The sequence below is a fragment of the Geospiza fortis genome, unplaced genomic scaffold, assembly GCF_000277835.1.
Source record: "Geospiza fortis unplaced genomic scaffold, GeoFor_1.0 scaffold84, whole genome shotgun sequence".
In the NCBI taxonomy this organism is placed as follows: Eukaryota; Metazoa; Chordata; class Aves; order Passeriformes; family Thraupidae; genus Geospiza; species Geospiza fortis.
In genome coordinates, this window is record NW_005054363.1 from 2685161 (window position 1) to 2699124 (window position 13964).

Below are 13964 nucleotides of genomic sequence, written 5' to 3' on the forward strand. Positions count from 1 at the left end.
TCATTAGTGCTAATTGTTTGAGAAACAAGCCCAGAGAACAAATGATTAAAATGTTAGTGCCATAACCAGGATTATTAGCATGTGTGATAAAATGCATGCGCCGCAGCTGTACCAATAAAACTCTCCAGCGAGTCGCTTTGATTCGACAAACACTCAGCGCGGCTGCGAGCCCTCCGTATTTGCACAGGGCCTGCTGATGTTTATAACAAACAACTTGTATCTTCTTTTCTTAATTAGAAAGAATTACTATGCAAATGGTGGGGCTTTGTAATTCCATAGAAGTTTCCTTTGTTTTTGGTGGATTATTTGTGTGCGGTGGTGTGATACTCCCCGGTAAATTCAACACAGGAAAACCATTATGTTTTCTCCAGAGTGGGTTTTTTTGCACATATTGCAGAAATAATTTGTACGATGTTTTCCTGCATTAGCTGTCTCTTTTTCAGGCGGGTTGTGGGTCTTGGGACACTTCTGTCCTTCTTCCACAGCTCCACAGATATTGTGGTGTGTAGTTACATGCACTGAAGTCAAAAATATATGTGGAAATTATCCAGGTTTTTTAATAGTTTTAGTGAAGTGTCTAAAAATGCTCTTTGCAAACACTTTGTCTACACTATGCCAAAGATTGTAGAAGGAAAGATTTGGCCTATTGAGCAATGAATATTTTTCTATGTGTTTGGCAGATCTTCCAGGGGTGATTTGATTTAGCAAATAAACAGGGAACAGAGGCACAGGTTAAAGTGCTGGAAATCACTTGTACGAGTACTTTACTTTGTGACCTATATATTGTTGGCACCAATGTCACTGCACAGGTGTGTGCATTTAAGTATGTGTATGAGCAATGCTGGAATGTGAAAATGCAGTTTACAGCAGGGAAATTTGCATAATTTGGGGTAATTTTACCGTTCACAGTCATGCTGTATGGCTGCCATTGCAAACTGCAGTGTCTCTTAGTAGTCAAATAGGTTTTCTTTTCTCCTTCCTGAGGATGAACTATTCACTCTTGGGTGGAATGGTTCTCAAAGGACCATGAGAAACTTTAACTTGCCAGCTACTTTTACATATTTGATGAAGACTTTAGTAGAGTGTTATGTTTGTTGAAGAAATTTAGTTTTATTTCTGAGACCCAAGAGCACTCAGCATGCTGCCAGATGCTATGAATGAAAATATGCTGCTGTAAAACAATTTAATGAGCATTACCCAATAGCCGAGTCCTTGTTTTAACTTACAGTGCTTAAAGGAAGAAACATTGTCTTAGCAAATTCACTTGGCTTTTGTCCATGTGTTTAGTTTAAAGCATAGTCAAGCTTAGTTTGAATCATTAAAATACTTGGAGCCAGGAAACATATGTAAGATTTTCCTCCTCTTTATGGCGCAGGGTTAACAGTATAATCGAGACTGCAGTGCTGTGTGGGTTTTTTGTCCTAAAAAAGCAACTGCTGGGGATTTTTTCATTCTATCAACATAACAGAAGTCAAGATAATCAGGGGAGTGTTTCCTACCAGAGTAGCTAACTGCTCATATACAGAGCACCCCAAGCCTTGCCACTGTTTAAAATAAGTCTATAGACAAATGGATCTATTAATTAATCCATGTGTTCCTCTGCCTTTTTGTTGTAGAACATAAAATATGACTTTGCGAGCAAAATGCACAGTGATGATTAAAGAATATATGTCAAAGAATTAGCTTTGATACAATTTACTGCTGTCATACCTAAAGATAGGTATGATGTTGATGTTGAAAACTCTTATTTCATATTAATATTTCTAGAGCTCTTAGTTTTGAAAGGAGAAGGATTCTGTGTTGGTCCACTGACACCACCTCCTGCTGTACATATTTTTTTCCTGACCATACTTTTTTGAAAAATTATTTCTTCTTCAACTTGCTAAGATATCCCATAAAACTAATAATTTGACACATTGACAGTGTATTTTTTATAATAATTCATGTCCTGAGAAACCTGTTGTTTGAGCCCATGTGGTTACAAAGTTCTTTAGCTGAGAGGGAGACGGCAATAGTCACCAGGCAGTAGCATTTCCAGCATTAAGCCTATTAATGATGGCTTTTTAACAGATTAAGTCTATCACTTCTGTGGAGTCAGGTGGTCTGCTGAGGAAGCTGTACTGCTCCTCCATCTAAACACAAGTTCATAGACCTGGCTGGTGACAGCTGACTAAATCTGGTCTGCAGGTAATGGTGGTTTCACCTACACAACACTACACACCATTGTGTGTGGTATGCAGAGCAGGGCTGCCTTCATGGGGCTTGCAGCAGTGAGAGGGAAAACGGCTGGTCAAACAGCCCTTGGTTTGATGACAGCCCAGAAGAAATCCTGGGAAACATGTGTGACAGAAGATACATCTCATCTCAGCATGCTCTGAGATTATGGTGTTAGCCATGTCTATCAGGTTTCTGGCAGGTTGGAGGGCTGGTGAGAGGCAGTCATTAAGGGTGCTTCAGGGGCTGCTTGGCTCCAGGCTGGAGTTAACTATTAATGGGCTGAGCTCTTTGGCTCCTTTGTGCCCTTGGGAACCACAAGGCTGAAACCACCAGAGAAACAGAAAAGAAACTAATCACTTTTGTTCCCTCATATATGTTATGGGAATGACTGCAGACTTCTTTGCTGACCTCTGTGTCACACTGAAAAAAATCTTCCTCTTTCCATTTGAGATAAACCACTCTTCCACCTCGTCCTTGCTCTTCCAAGGTGTACTACTGCAGGAAAATGAGATTAAGTGGATTTGTCTAGCAGCCACTTGAGTTGCCACGAGTTCTGTTACCATCTCCACTTCAGCGTGAAGCAGGGAATGTGAAGCAGTTTGTGAGAGAGAGGCAAAGAGAGTACTTTGGAGAGGCTCAGTGGATCTCAGTTGCATGTCTCCAGGTGCTGATAGGACCTCCTACATCTGAGTCTTGAAGCTGTTGCTGTAATACACAAGGGTAACACTGGCACTTTTAATAGAATAATGTGTATTTAACTGCCAAGCTGTCCCATTTCTTAAACTGAATTAAGCATTACCAGGCATGTTGCAAAGAAGAACCCAGCAGTGATTTCTGTAGGCTCTTAAAATGGATCCACACAGGATATGCACAGATGCAGCAGATGAGATGATGGAATTCTTTCCTTTTCAATTTATTTTACTGAGGTAAAATGTGTTAAAAGCTTTTTTCATATTTTTAACCCAGCTCTTATATTCAGCTTTAAGGGTGCACACTCCAGGGGAAGACAGGGTTCTTCAACAGATTCAGCTTAGAAAGGCAAGTATTACAGTGGTCTGTCAAGGACATGCCACACTGGCTCTGATTTAGAATGACTGAACTCATTTCCAGGCATTTGAGAGTATTAGTCATGTTTGCTTTGAAGAAAACCCACATGTGTGTGTAGCCATGTGTCATCCCAGTCGAGCAACTTAAGAAGCATTATTAAGAGGGGCACAGGAAAATGCATGGGTCCCTGACATGATGTGATAATGACATGTTCATCATGGTGCTAGGAAAGCTTTGCATTATTCAAATTGCTGAATAATATACATGATAATGCATAATGGTGTTATATGGTAGGATTATTTTGAGGTGTAAGTGCCTTGTGCTTAGTATGAAGGTAAATTGTATTATTTTGTCCTCATCTTTGATGTAGCAGAATAGGCCTGGGGGGTACAACATGCAGTGGGGAGGAACATGAGCAGGCAAGGGGTTTTTTTTGGAAGGCCAAGAAACACAGTGGCACCCTCTATAAGTTATTTCTGTGCTTGTAATTATGGAGCAAAGCAAGCTCCCCACAGCACTGAAGAGCAGCCTCCTTTGGCAGCCTCCAAGTGCTCTAACCTAGCTGCTGCCTGGAACAGGTTAGCTGGACCCTCACCAGGAATATTGGCAGGTGGTGGAGACCACCCCAGAGCTCACACCTATGGGCCACAGGGATGTTATGCTCTCAAACCATGTGGCACCAAAGGCTCACACCTGCACTGATGTGTACTGCACAAAGCATTTACAAATTTAAAAAGACACCACAGCCAAAAACTTGCTGCTGATGCTGCTGGGTTTGTGAACTCTGCCAGTGGAAGTCTGTGCTGTGGATGTGAAGGTCTGAAGTACTGAGGTTCCACACTACATGGGGTTTTCATTATTTTTTCTTCATTTCCCCCTCCATCCATCTTGCTTATTTAGAATTTGCATGCAAATACATTTGTTGATATAATGCTAAGGTTGCAAAATGAACTTCACAAACCTGTGTTTGTTTTAACCAGCATCCCTGCTTCATTCACAGCATGGCATCCAGCTCCTGGAGGAAATGTAGCAGATAGCAGCTCCTCCCCAAAGCAGTCCTGATCCATTCCCAGCACAGTCTGCATCCTACAGAAGATTCCTATGACAGGGGAAAAAAAAACAACCACCACCCTTCTGTATTTCATACTTGCTGTAGCACCCAGAATAAGCTGTGTAATTAAAGCTGCGTGGATAAACCTCAGCCCTGGCAGGCCCTCAATTATGATTAAATTTGCAAATTCTATTGAACACAGTGGTTTTGGAGTTTTACATTGTAATTAACAGTAATACTGATATCTCCCTAACTTGTCTCTTCCAAAGGGAAAAAATATGTAAGTAGCCCAAAACCAGCCACTATCTAGTTAGGAATGTTTTGCTTTTAAAATACAGTCAAGTATGATTTACAGCATTGCTGCCAATAGTCTAATTTCAACAATATCCTTTACAGGGTGGATTCTCTTCTGCCAGCTGGTGTTCCTAAGCTTAGTTATCGCTTTACATCATCACACAAGTATGTTCCCAGACGGGCTGTGCTCTATGTACCTGCGGATGATGAAAAGAAGATAAGAAAAATCCCATCACTAAATGTAGATTGTGCAGTGTTGGACTGTGAAGATGGTGTGGCTCTGAACAGAAAGGTAATTAAAAATTATCTGTGTGATATAATCAGCACTAAAGAGAACTTGTGGAAAAACATTGCCTTTGCCTTGGGGAAGTGACAACCAGAAAGACAAAGATAACTCTTTAAGATATACAGAGTAATGTCACAGTGATAGGCTTTGTGAAGGCGTTGGGAAAATCTGGTTACCCAGAACTCAAAGAGATCCCGTGTGAGTAAGCAGAGAGGGAGTTTTGCAGGAATACAGAACTGGGCATAAGCTGTCATCACAGAAGAGTGGGAGATACTGTTATTATTGCAACACATTTCTTAGGGAAGAGGAAGAAACAGTCTGTAAGAAGAGAAGTGGGAAAGGAAGCGTTAGTTCAGAATCACCAGGTGGGCAGTTTGTTATTGAAATAAAAGCATCTTCAGATTGTGAGCAACACAGCATGAGTCTGTTTGGTGCATGAGCCTTGGGGTGTTTGGAAAGATATACTTCCTGAAATTTTGGGGGGAAATGCTGTTAGGGATGTTTCTCAAGGAAGTTAGATCCCAAGCATGATCAGTGTTTGGAATGGGGATGGAGAGCAGAGTGGGAGATTGATGTAGATATGTCAAGTACCTGTGCCAAGTTTTTGTTAACATTAAACTGTGGGAAAAGAGAGAATGATCTAGCATGCATTCAGTTTTGCTTGCAAACCATTTTTTTTAAACATATGGAAGTAACCATTTCAGTATGTTCCATGACTTAGAACCATAGAATTATTGGAAAAGACCTTTAAGATCAATGAGCCCAACTTTAAAAATAACTGCCAAGTCAGCCATCTTAAACAATGTATATGAGAAATTGGTGCAAATGTTTCCTAATGAAAGCTATTTCTCAACAGGAATGTAAGTTTGCTGTCACATTATTTTCATATTTGTTGGTTTTCCTAACTGTGTCTCCGTGCTTCAGACTACAGCAAGCAGTGTTTAGGGTTTGAGTATAGATATCTTGTCTAGAAAGTTAGGAAAACAGACTTGAAAATTTTCCCATTTTCTTCCAAAATTGGGATGAAATTTTATTATTTTCTTTTTCTTGTGAGTCAATGCTTTCCAGAAGGACTCTCTTGGATAGTGCTTTCTTTAACCTTCAGCTCTTTACAGGTATGTCGGAAAGGAAAAATTTTACAGAGTTTGCAGAGTAAAAAAATTTTGCAGAGTTTGCATGTACCTATTTTAATTCTAAAAAGTGAAAGTAGTGCTGCTGGATGTTCCTGTGTGCTGCTGAAGATGATTGGAAAACATTTTTCAGTTGCTAAAATTCAGTGTTGAAAGACTAGGATTATATCTCCTGTCACAGTGAATTAGTATTGTTTCATCACCTTTCAGAGGCTGGTGCTGTATGATACAAGACATAGTTGTGTATCAAACTGAAGCGTTTTTAGGTGCAGCTTAATTATATCAAATAATTTATAGCATAAGCATTTATTTGTAATAAACAATGACAGAAAAAGAAAAGTTTATGATCAAGACAACAAAGTTGACAGTAGCAATTTCTCAAGGGTGGTAAAATTCTAGCTCTGTTAAAGTGAAGTTGTGCCACTGGGTATAAGATTTCAAGGAAATTAGGGGAAAAATTGGTAATGGAAACTTGAGATGACAGATGAGCCCCTGCCTCAGCTTAAATGCAAAAAGAAAGCAGACAGGAGGTAGAAGTGGGGACAAGCTACCAAGAAACAACAGAAAGTGTGGTCCAGGCTTGTAGGAGCAGAATGAGGAAGTTCAGAGCTTGTCTGGAATGAAAACTGGTGAGGGACGAGCAGGACAGCAAAAATGGCTAGCTCAAGCGTATCAGCAGGGAAAATGAGAATGAAAACCAGTCAAATGGATGCACTGCTCCATAAAACTGCAGGCTTTATTGTCAGAGTCTGCCCAGCCTCAGGCCTGGAAGCAAAACTCTGGGGAGGGAGGGAGCAGCCACAGTAGGGGAGGATGGAGCCAGGGTCTATGTAAATAAGCTGGTCTGTGGGACCTGACAGGACACACTGGAGGCCTCTCAGGGAGCTGTCGTGTGTCATCATGAAGCTGCTGTCTGCCATCCCTGAAAGATCAAGGCTGGGGGATGTTCCTGAAGCCTGGAGAAGGGCACCTCTGCCCAGAAGGCCCTGGGTGCAGTTGTACAACAAGCTGCACAGGGTCACTGGTGTGTCCTTGCAGCACCAAGCATCCCCAGGGCCATGCTGGCACAGCTGCACCCCACAGGTCCAGGGAAGGGCTCCAACCCCTGCACTTGATTCTGACAGTCTCTGTGTGGAGTCCCTGTGCCAAGCTGTGGATCCCAGGACAAGAGAGAGGCTGACCAACAGGAAGGAACCCATGAAGGGCCATCAGGCCGATCATGGCACAGGAGGAGAGGCTGAGGAGCTGAGTTTCTTCATCCTGGAGATGAGATGGCTGAGTTGGGTCTTGATGGACACTTTGCTTCCTGAGAGGAGATGAATGAGTGCAGAGCCAGACTCTTCTCAGAGGAGCTCAGAAATGGCGCAAGATACAAAATTTGGCACAGGTTGCATGAGAGGAGATGCTGACTGGACACAAGGGAAAAATGTCTTGCCCACGCAGGTGGTCAGAGGCTGAAGAGATTGTCCATTGGCAGGGCATCCTCCCTCCCTGAGGGTATTCAAGTCTTGGCTGGATGAAGCTGTGATTGGCTGCTGTAGAGCAGTAGTTAGTGCTGCTTTGAGGTGGTCTCCTGAGATCCCTTCCAACCTGAATTAGACTCTGTGATTGCATGATTTAGTAGAGAAGCCTAATTCAAAGTGATTGGAAGTTTGAATTTCATTTTTAGATCTGCCACAGATACTCAGGAAGAGTTTGAGACATAGGTTCTATGAATGAGAAGCTGAAATTCTTATTGCTCTTGCAGCTTAATTTATTAATGTTTATGAGGTGCTTGGAGACTTTGTGTGAAAGATATGTCAAGAACATGCATTGAAATACAGTGTTCAGTGGCCCATTGCAAATGGGTCATTTCAAACGGAGGGGGAAAAACCCACTAGGAAACACAGCAATGCTGAGTCTGTCCTTTATTCATTCTTCTTAAATAGTACTGATGAATTTGAGTATTTATTGCTGTGTCTTATATTACTTAAAATGCTACTTATGGACTTCCTTCAAACTGCTGCAGAAATGTTGAATTTGGGGAAAACCAGGACCTGACTGAAGGTTCACAGTGCCTTGGGCCAAACCTGCCTGTCTACAGATCTTCATTTGCATGAAGTCCAAGCAGCAAGCTTGAACCACATCTAATGGGTCTATTTTAACAAGGTGCTGTGTGGTTTATATTAGGATTAAGTTAAAATTTGACAGATCGATAATCTGGCATATCAGCAGCTCTATTTGCTTGCTTATTCAGGAGGAAACGAGGAAGATGAGCTTCCTGTTACTGAAACTGATAACATTTGTAAAACTGCATTTGGTTGCAGTAGCAGCTTTTGAAGCTGTGGCCAGATAAATAAAAATAAATAGAAATAAAAATATTTAAATTTTATAAAAATATTTAACTATTTTCTATGCAGTATTTTTTCTCAATGAAGTTTTGAAAGACTTCCTTCCCTGTGCCTTACCCCCACAATTATGTTTTCTAATGGCTGACAGAGAGCACCAGAAGGGGGGAACCCATACCCATACCCTAATCTCCTTTACCATTTTGGTGCCTGCATTTCTTACCTTCGAGAACTACAGCATTGACCACAACTTCAGGTGTCATCTCTTTCCCCTTCTTTTGAATCTTATTTTCTATCTGATATTTCGACTAAATCAGAAAAACACAGAAAACCTCACAGCATTCACAAGGAGAAAATATTTCAGTGAATTTTCTGAGAACCAGTGGGAAGAAATGGCTAATAAGCAAAGTTGTTATAGTATGCTGAGTATTAACCCTGAAAGTAGGGTTAGACCTGATCCTGAGTAGCACAGGGGCTTTTGCAACACCTTTGGGACCAGGCAGAGCAGTAGGAGGCCTTCAAAAATTCAGAATAGGAAAGGTGATAGGGAGATATGCTGATGTTGCTGAAAATTTATTTTACAGAGGTAGCTTTAGTCTTGCTGAACATACCCTACAAGTCAAGCTGTTTTCTAATCCTGGCTGGGGATCCACATGCTGTTTTTACAGGTTCAGATGCATAGTGCCATATAATGTAGACTGTCAGCTGCCTCTCAAGGTTTCTGACTCTGTAAGACTTTGGGTATTTCTACAACAGAAATTTAAGTTTTGATTGTGGGAACAATTGAATATTAGTAAAGGGAAGTTACCTTCTCTGAGGTGCTATTCACAGACAAAGATAGGATTTCTTTGCCACTGATGTACATGTACTTTTTAAAGAAATTACTCAGAATTACGAGCTTGGTGATATTTTAAAGTGAACAGTTAAAATAAAAATTATAAAATTAGAAATAATACAGATTGTAGTGTTGATATGTCACAAATGCATCACGCACTTAGAGAAAAAAATAGCTTGTATCTATTTCAGCTCTTCACAGGAAAAGGTCTGAATATGCTTTCATTTTGATTGTAAAAAACAAAAAGGTTTTAAAAATGGCTGCATTGATATGCTTGTATGATTCATATAAGCCAGCAAGCTGAATTGCATCTTATGAAAGATCTCTGTGTAGGAGCTGAGCTGTCTCAAGGGCTCTCATCCAAGCCAGCAGTCCCTGCTGTAGCTTTCCTCTGTAGAGCTGCATCACTCACTGTGCTTGTAGGTCAGGTGGATCTAATATCATGTGGAAAAGTTCTCTCTTCCTGTTGGAGTAAGGAAGATTTCCATGTCAGTGCATTCATTTCCCAAGGACACAGTGAGCTGAGATTTTGTAGTTAGTTCCCATGGGTTATGTAAAGTTACCACCCCTACAAGAGAGTTTTCTAAAACTGCATTTTTCCCAGCAGGATCCTCTCTTGGTGGTGCTGTTCTTCAGAGCATCCAGGAGGTGTTAGCTGCCAGGTCAGCCTAGCAAGAGAACAGTTGGGGTTGCTACTATAGCCTTATATATCTTTCTGAGTCCTTGGCAAGAGTTTTGGAGAATTTTAATGCCTCCAAATCAATGCTATTTGTGACTTTATTTTGTTTGTGGTCTGCGGGGTGGTTTTGAAAAACTGGGATAATACAGTGCACTCTGCAGCTCCGTTCAGTGTGCCATCAGGCCAGGCAGGGCACAGTCCCTCCTGCCAAAGATGACCTTTGAAAATTCTCTCAGGCAGATTTTGAAAGTGATAGGATTTGGCCTTTTCTTTCCATGGGGAATGCCAGTGTTATAATTAAGAATCAAAACAAAGCCCCATGTTCCCTCTGCTCATGTTTTTTTTTGTATCAGAGGTGTAAAAGCAATCCCTTAGAGTGTACATATGGCTGAGAAACGTCTGTGCACTCCTCTCACATAAAATACTTGAAACCAGGAAATTTTATTGTTGATCCTCAGGAACTATATGGAGCTCATTCATGCAACAAAAAATTATTGATATTCAGGGCTTCACTGTAAAATTATGTCAGACTGATTAGAGTTTAATCTCCTAAACTTTATTCAATGTAAATCGTCATTATGCCACTTTGTCTCTTTTAGAAAAACGTTGCTCTCTCCTCCAGCACTTAAGCAAGAGAAGCTGGGGAAGAGAAAGCCTCAGCTTTGTCCTTTCCCCATATATTTTCCTCAAGAGAGGAAGTGGTGGCTCCTGAGTCTCTCCTGTTCTTCCTAGTTTCCTCAGCAGTGAGGGGAAGTTTGGTTGTGTTAAGAGGAGGTATAGAGAAGGACCTATTTTACTAATGCGAAGCATGTCCTCTTAGAATCATAGCATAAATGTGTTCCTACCTAACATCATGGAGCCACTGTGCTGTGTCATGGGAGAAGGAAAAATCAGTTAATTCTTTTGAATTGTCTGTTTTTAAAAATAGGATTAAAGCCCGGCCACCTTTCAAAGTGTTCCATTATGAATATCACATATGTAAGAGAAGACTCTTAGTTCATTACAGTCAAGAGCAGATCATCCACAACATGCTGATTTTATGGAGATTTCTCCCTGTGAAAATGCCTCCTCCATCTCTCTAGTGATCTCATCCTGGGGTCAGAACAAACAGCACGCCAGAGAGAAGGCATCCTTGCCTACCATTTTCCCCTTAATCTGAGACCTTCTGACCTTTTTAGTCCTTATCATTGATGACAAGAGGCTCTTGCATATAAAACAACACTTCAACTAAATTTGGGGGTGGAGATAAATACATAAAATGGGTCAGCGTGGTATACAAAAAAAAAATGAGGCTTTCTTTGTTGAGATGCATTTCCTTATTGATGTTATTGAAGGATTTTATAGTATTAGTAGAAGAAAGCTCCAGTTGGTTTCCATAAATCTCTAGTTACTTCAATTAAACGCAACAGTTTTCCTGTATTATATGATGATAATCTCTCTTTTTTTTTTAATAAAGTCGTGTTGGTTAGGATTTATCAATGCTGCAGGTATTTCTCTAGGCTCATAGTGAGACTGTTAGCTAGTACTTCATAGGCACAGTTGCATGAAACATTGATAACTAGGTTATTTTACCAGGTCTTTGCTTTATTTATAATAAATTAGTACTGTACCTAATTGTATTCCTCCTACAGGGAGAAGGCTTGCTGATAAAGTGTGTAGAGAATGATTAAATGTACACAGGCGCATAGTAGGGTGACTTCTTTTCAAAAGATGCACAAAATTAAAATGGGAATGCTGCTTTCCCCACTGGCTTGCCATTATTAAAAGTATGAGTAGCATGGGAAATTTCTTCTGTAGGAATTGGGGAGTCCAAAAGTCTCTCTGGCTTATTGTAGGGGAGCTGAACTGTACGGTGAAACTCTGCAAGGCCTTTTTGATCCTTGAAGAGTTCTGATGAATATACATTTTTATGAAAGTTGTAAAGTGTTTTCATTTCCTCATTAATCCCACCATGGTCCTGGAAGAAGTGCCACTCCTGAGTACTGACTGTGACAATAAAAGTTTTTGTTCCTATTGTTTTACTCTACAAGCCAATCATCTTCCTTACATAAAGATTTGAGGATTCATAAGGAGATCGCAATATTCAGCAATTTTCTTCTTAATGAGCTCAGTAATGCCTGTTTCTCTTCGAGCAGAGCCTTTGAATTGCCAGTTATTTCTTTTCCACTGATTCAGATGTATCCAATTAAGTTTGACTTGGACATGTACTGATGTAACCATTACTGCTGACAGAATGGTGTCTAGAAACTTAGGAAAAATGTCTTGGCTCAGTATTAATGGGGATTTCAGACAGGAATACATTAATAGACCTGCGAAAATATTTTAGAACATACATTTCATGTTCGTATGGACTTGTAAGTCACAGTCCTTCCCTTTTGTGTATAGTCCACTGTCTGCAGGCACATCAGCACGCCTGGGTACTAAATGCTAACTGCAGGACTAAATGGGTTGCTACACATTTCTGGACCAAGTTTCAATATTTCATCTGTTCCTGTAGCAGGAAGAAGTACAGCCATTGAGCACCTATCATTTAGTTAGAAGGGAGCTGTTGCGTTTCAAGTGTGCTACAGAAAACCAAGCTAATACTAAAAAGTTCAGTTTACATGGGTAGCTGAGAAACAATCTGTGGGATCAAATTTGAGCAGTGTTTTGTATGCAAAGCCATGTGCTGTGTTGTGTTGTGTGTTGTGTTGTCAGGGCTCCAATGGAAATGATAAAGGTACTGCCCCTGTCTAATTTCACAGGGGTACTCAGCATTTAACACTGTTTGCTCCAGATCTCCTTTGCTTTAGTTTTTTGTTGGCAATGAGCAGGCATTGGAATGTGTTTGTGTATCCAAGTTTCTGTTGTAATTAATCTTGAAACTTAGTCTTGAACTTCAGATTTCATTGTGCTTTCATAGCCAGTAGTCCACCCTGCTTATTCTTCCTCATTGCAAGGCCCACACTTCGAAAACAGAGTGGTGAGTGAAGTGTGAGGAAACCCAAAGAAAACATGAGGAAACCGTCATCAACAGGGACATGGACCAGAAGGTGGTAGGACACACAGAGAATACAGCCCTTGCCCTCTTTGGTAAACTGGTCTACAAGGTATCTCTATGGTCACAGGTAGTGGTACAGTGGCCCTGTGGTCTGATTTGGGCAAGATAGGTAGGCAAGGAAAGGTGGAAATGCATGGTACTTTTCCCAGTGCATTGGTGCCATCAAAGCTGTCCCACTGAAGAGTGGGAAGAACCTCAGAGATACTCAGAAGATTATGGGGAAATCCGTGGTTTATTTTACCAGACTGTTTAAACAATACCTGTTCACCTGGGGTTTAGTAGTGTTATTAGGTAGCAACACTAGAAAATGTGGTGAGATGCTGGGCAAGAGAAAAGAATTTTTGATGTCAGATGGAGAAACAGCATAACCATACACGTGGAAGTTGCAGATGAAGGTGAAGGTGTGTGTTGTCATGGCTAGGCCTGGGAATCTTGGCAGGTGTCAGCTGCCACGATACCCAAAAAACCATGATGTTTAACATCTGTGTCTTTCATCTACTATTCTTCTGGAGATCAGATAAAAGGATCCTAGTGGTGGGAACTAAACCACCAGTACCTATGCAAAAGCCTCATTTCCTCCCACTGTATGACCAGGAGTCCACAATACTGACAGTGCTATGGATTCTCTGTCCTTATTCAGATAACATTTCACATTCCATGAATTAAGGACATTTGTGTCTAAATGAGTAACTCAGAGTTAAGCCCTTAGGGAATTTGAGCTTCTTCCTCCTATACACCAGCAAATATTGAATTGAAGACATGTGAACTGTGCTAGTTGTGAAATAAGCAGAGAACTGTCTAAAACCAGCCTTTTATTCCCACCATGAATCAAACCCATGCCATGACATCCCTTTAACTTAGAGTGGAGCAATTTATCTCTGTTCAACAGAAGACAAAACACATGGATTATGATTTCCTAAAGCCCTGGTTTTTACATATTCTGTGAATTACTTTCTTCTCCAAATTGTGAAAGATTGTAAAGCTCTGCTTTATACACCAAAAGAATACACTTTCATGGAACAAGCTGATACCCAAAATCTCTGGCTCACTGACAGTGG

The 13964-nt window shown here is 40.8% G+C and overlaps 1 protein-coding gene across 1 annotated transcript in view; it reads left to right on the forward strand.

Annotated features, from left to right (window-relative positions):
- The window catches only part of CLYBL (citrate lyase beta like), a gene marked incomplete at its 5' end in the record, with an annotated part of 132038 nt that overhangs the window by 49546 nt on the left and 68528 nt on the right, over positions 1 to 13964 (forward strand). The window contains one exon of the mRNA XM_031059560.1: positions 4712 to 4901. Within this exon, the coding sequence (XP_030915420.1) occupies positions 4712 to 4901 (190 nt within the window). The remainder of the gene's footprint in view (positions 1 to 4711; positions 4902 to 13964) is intronic.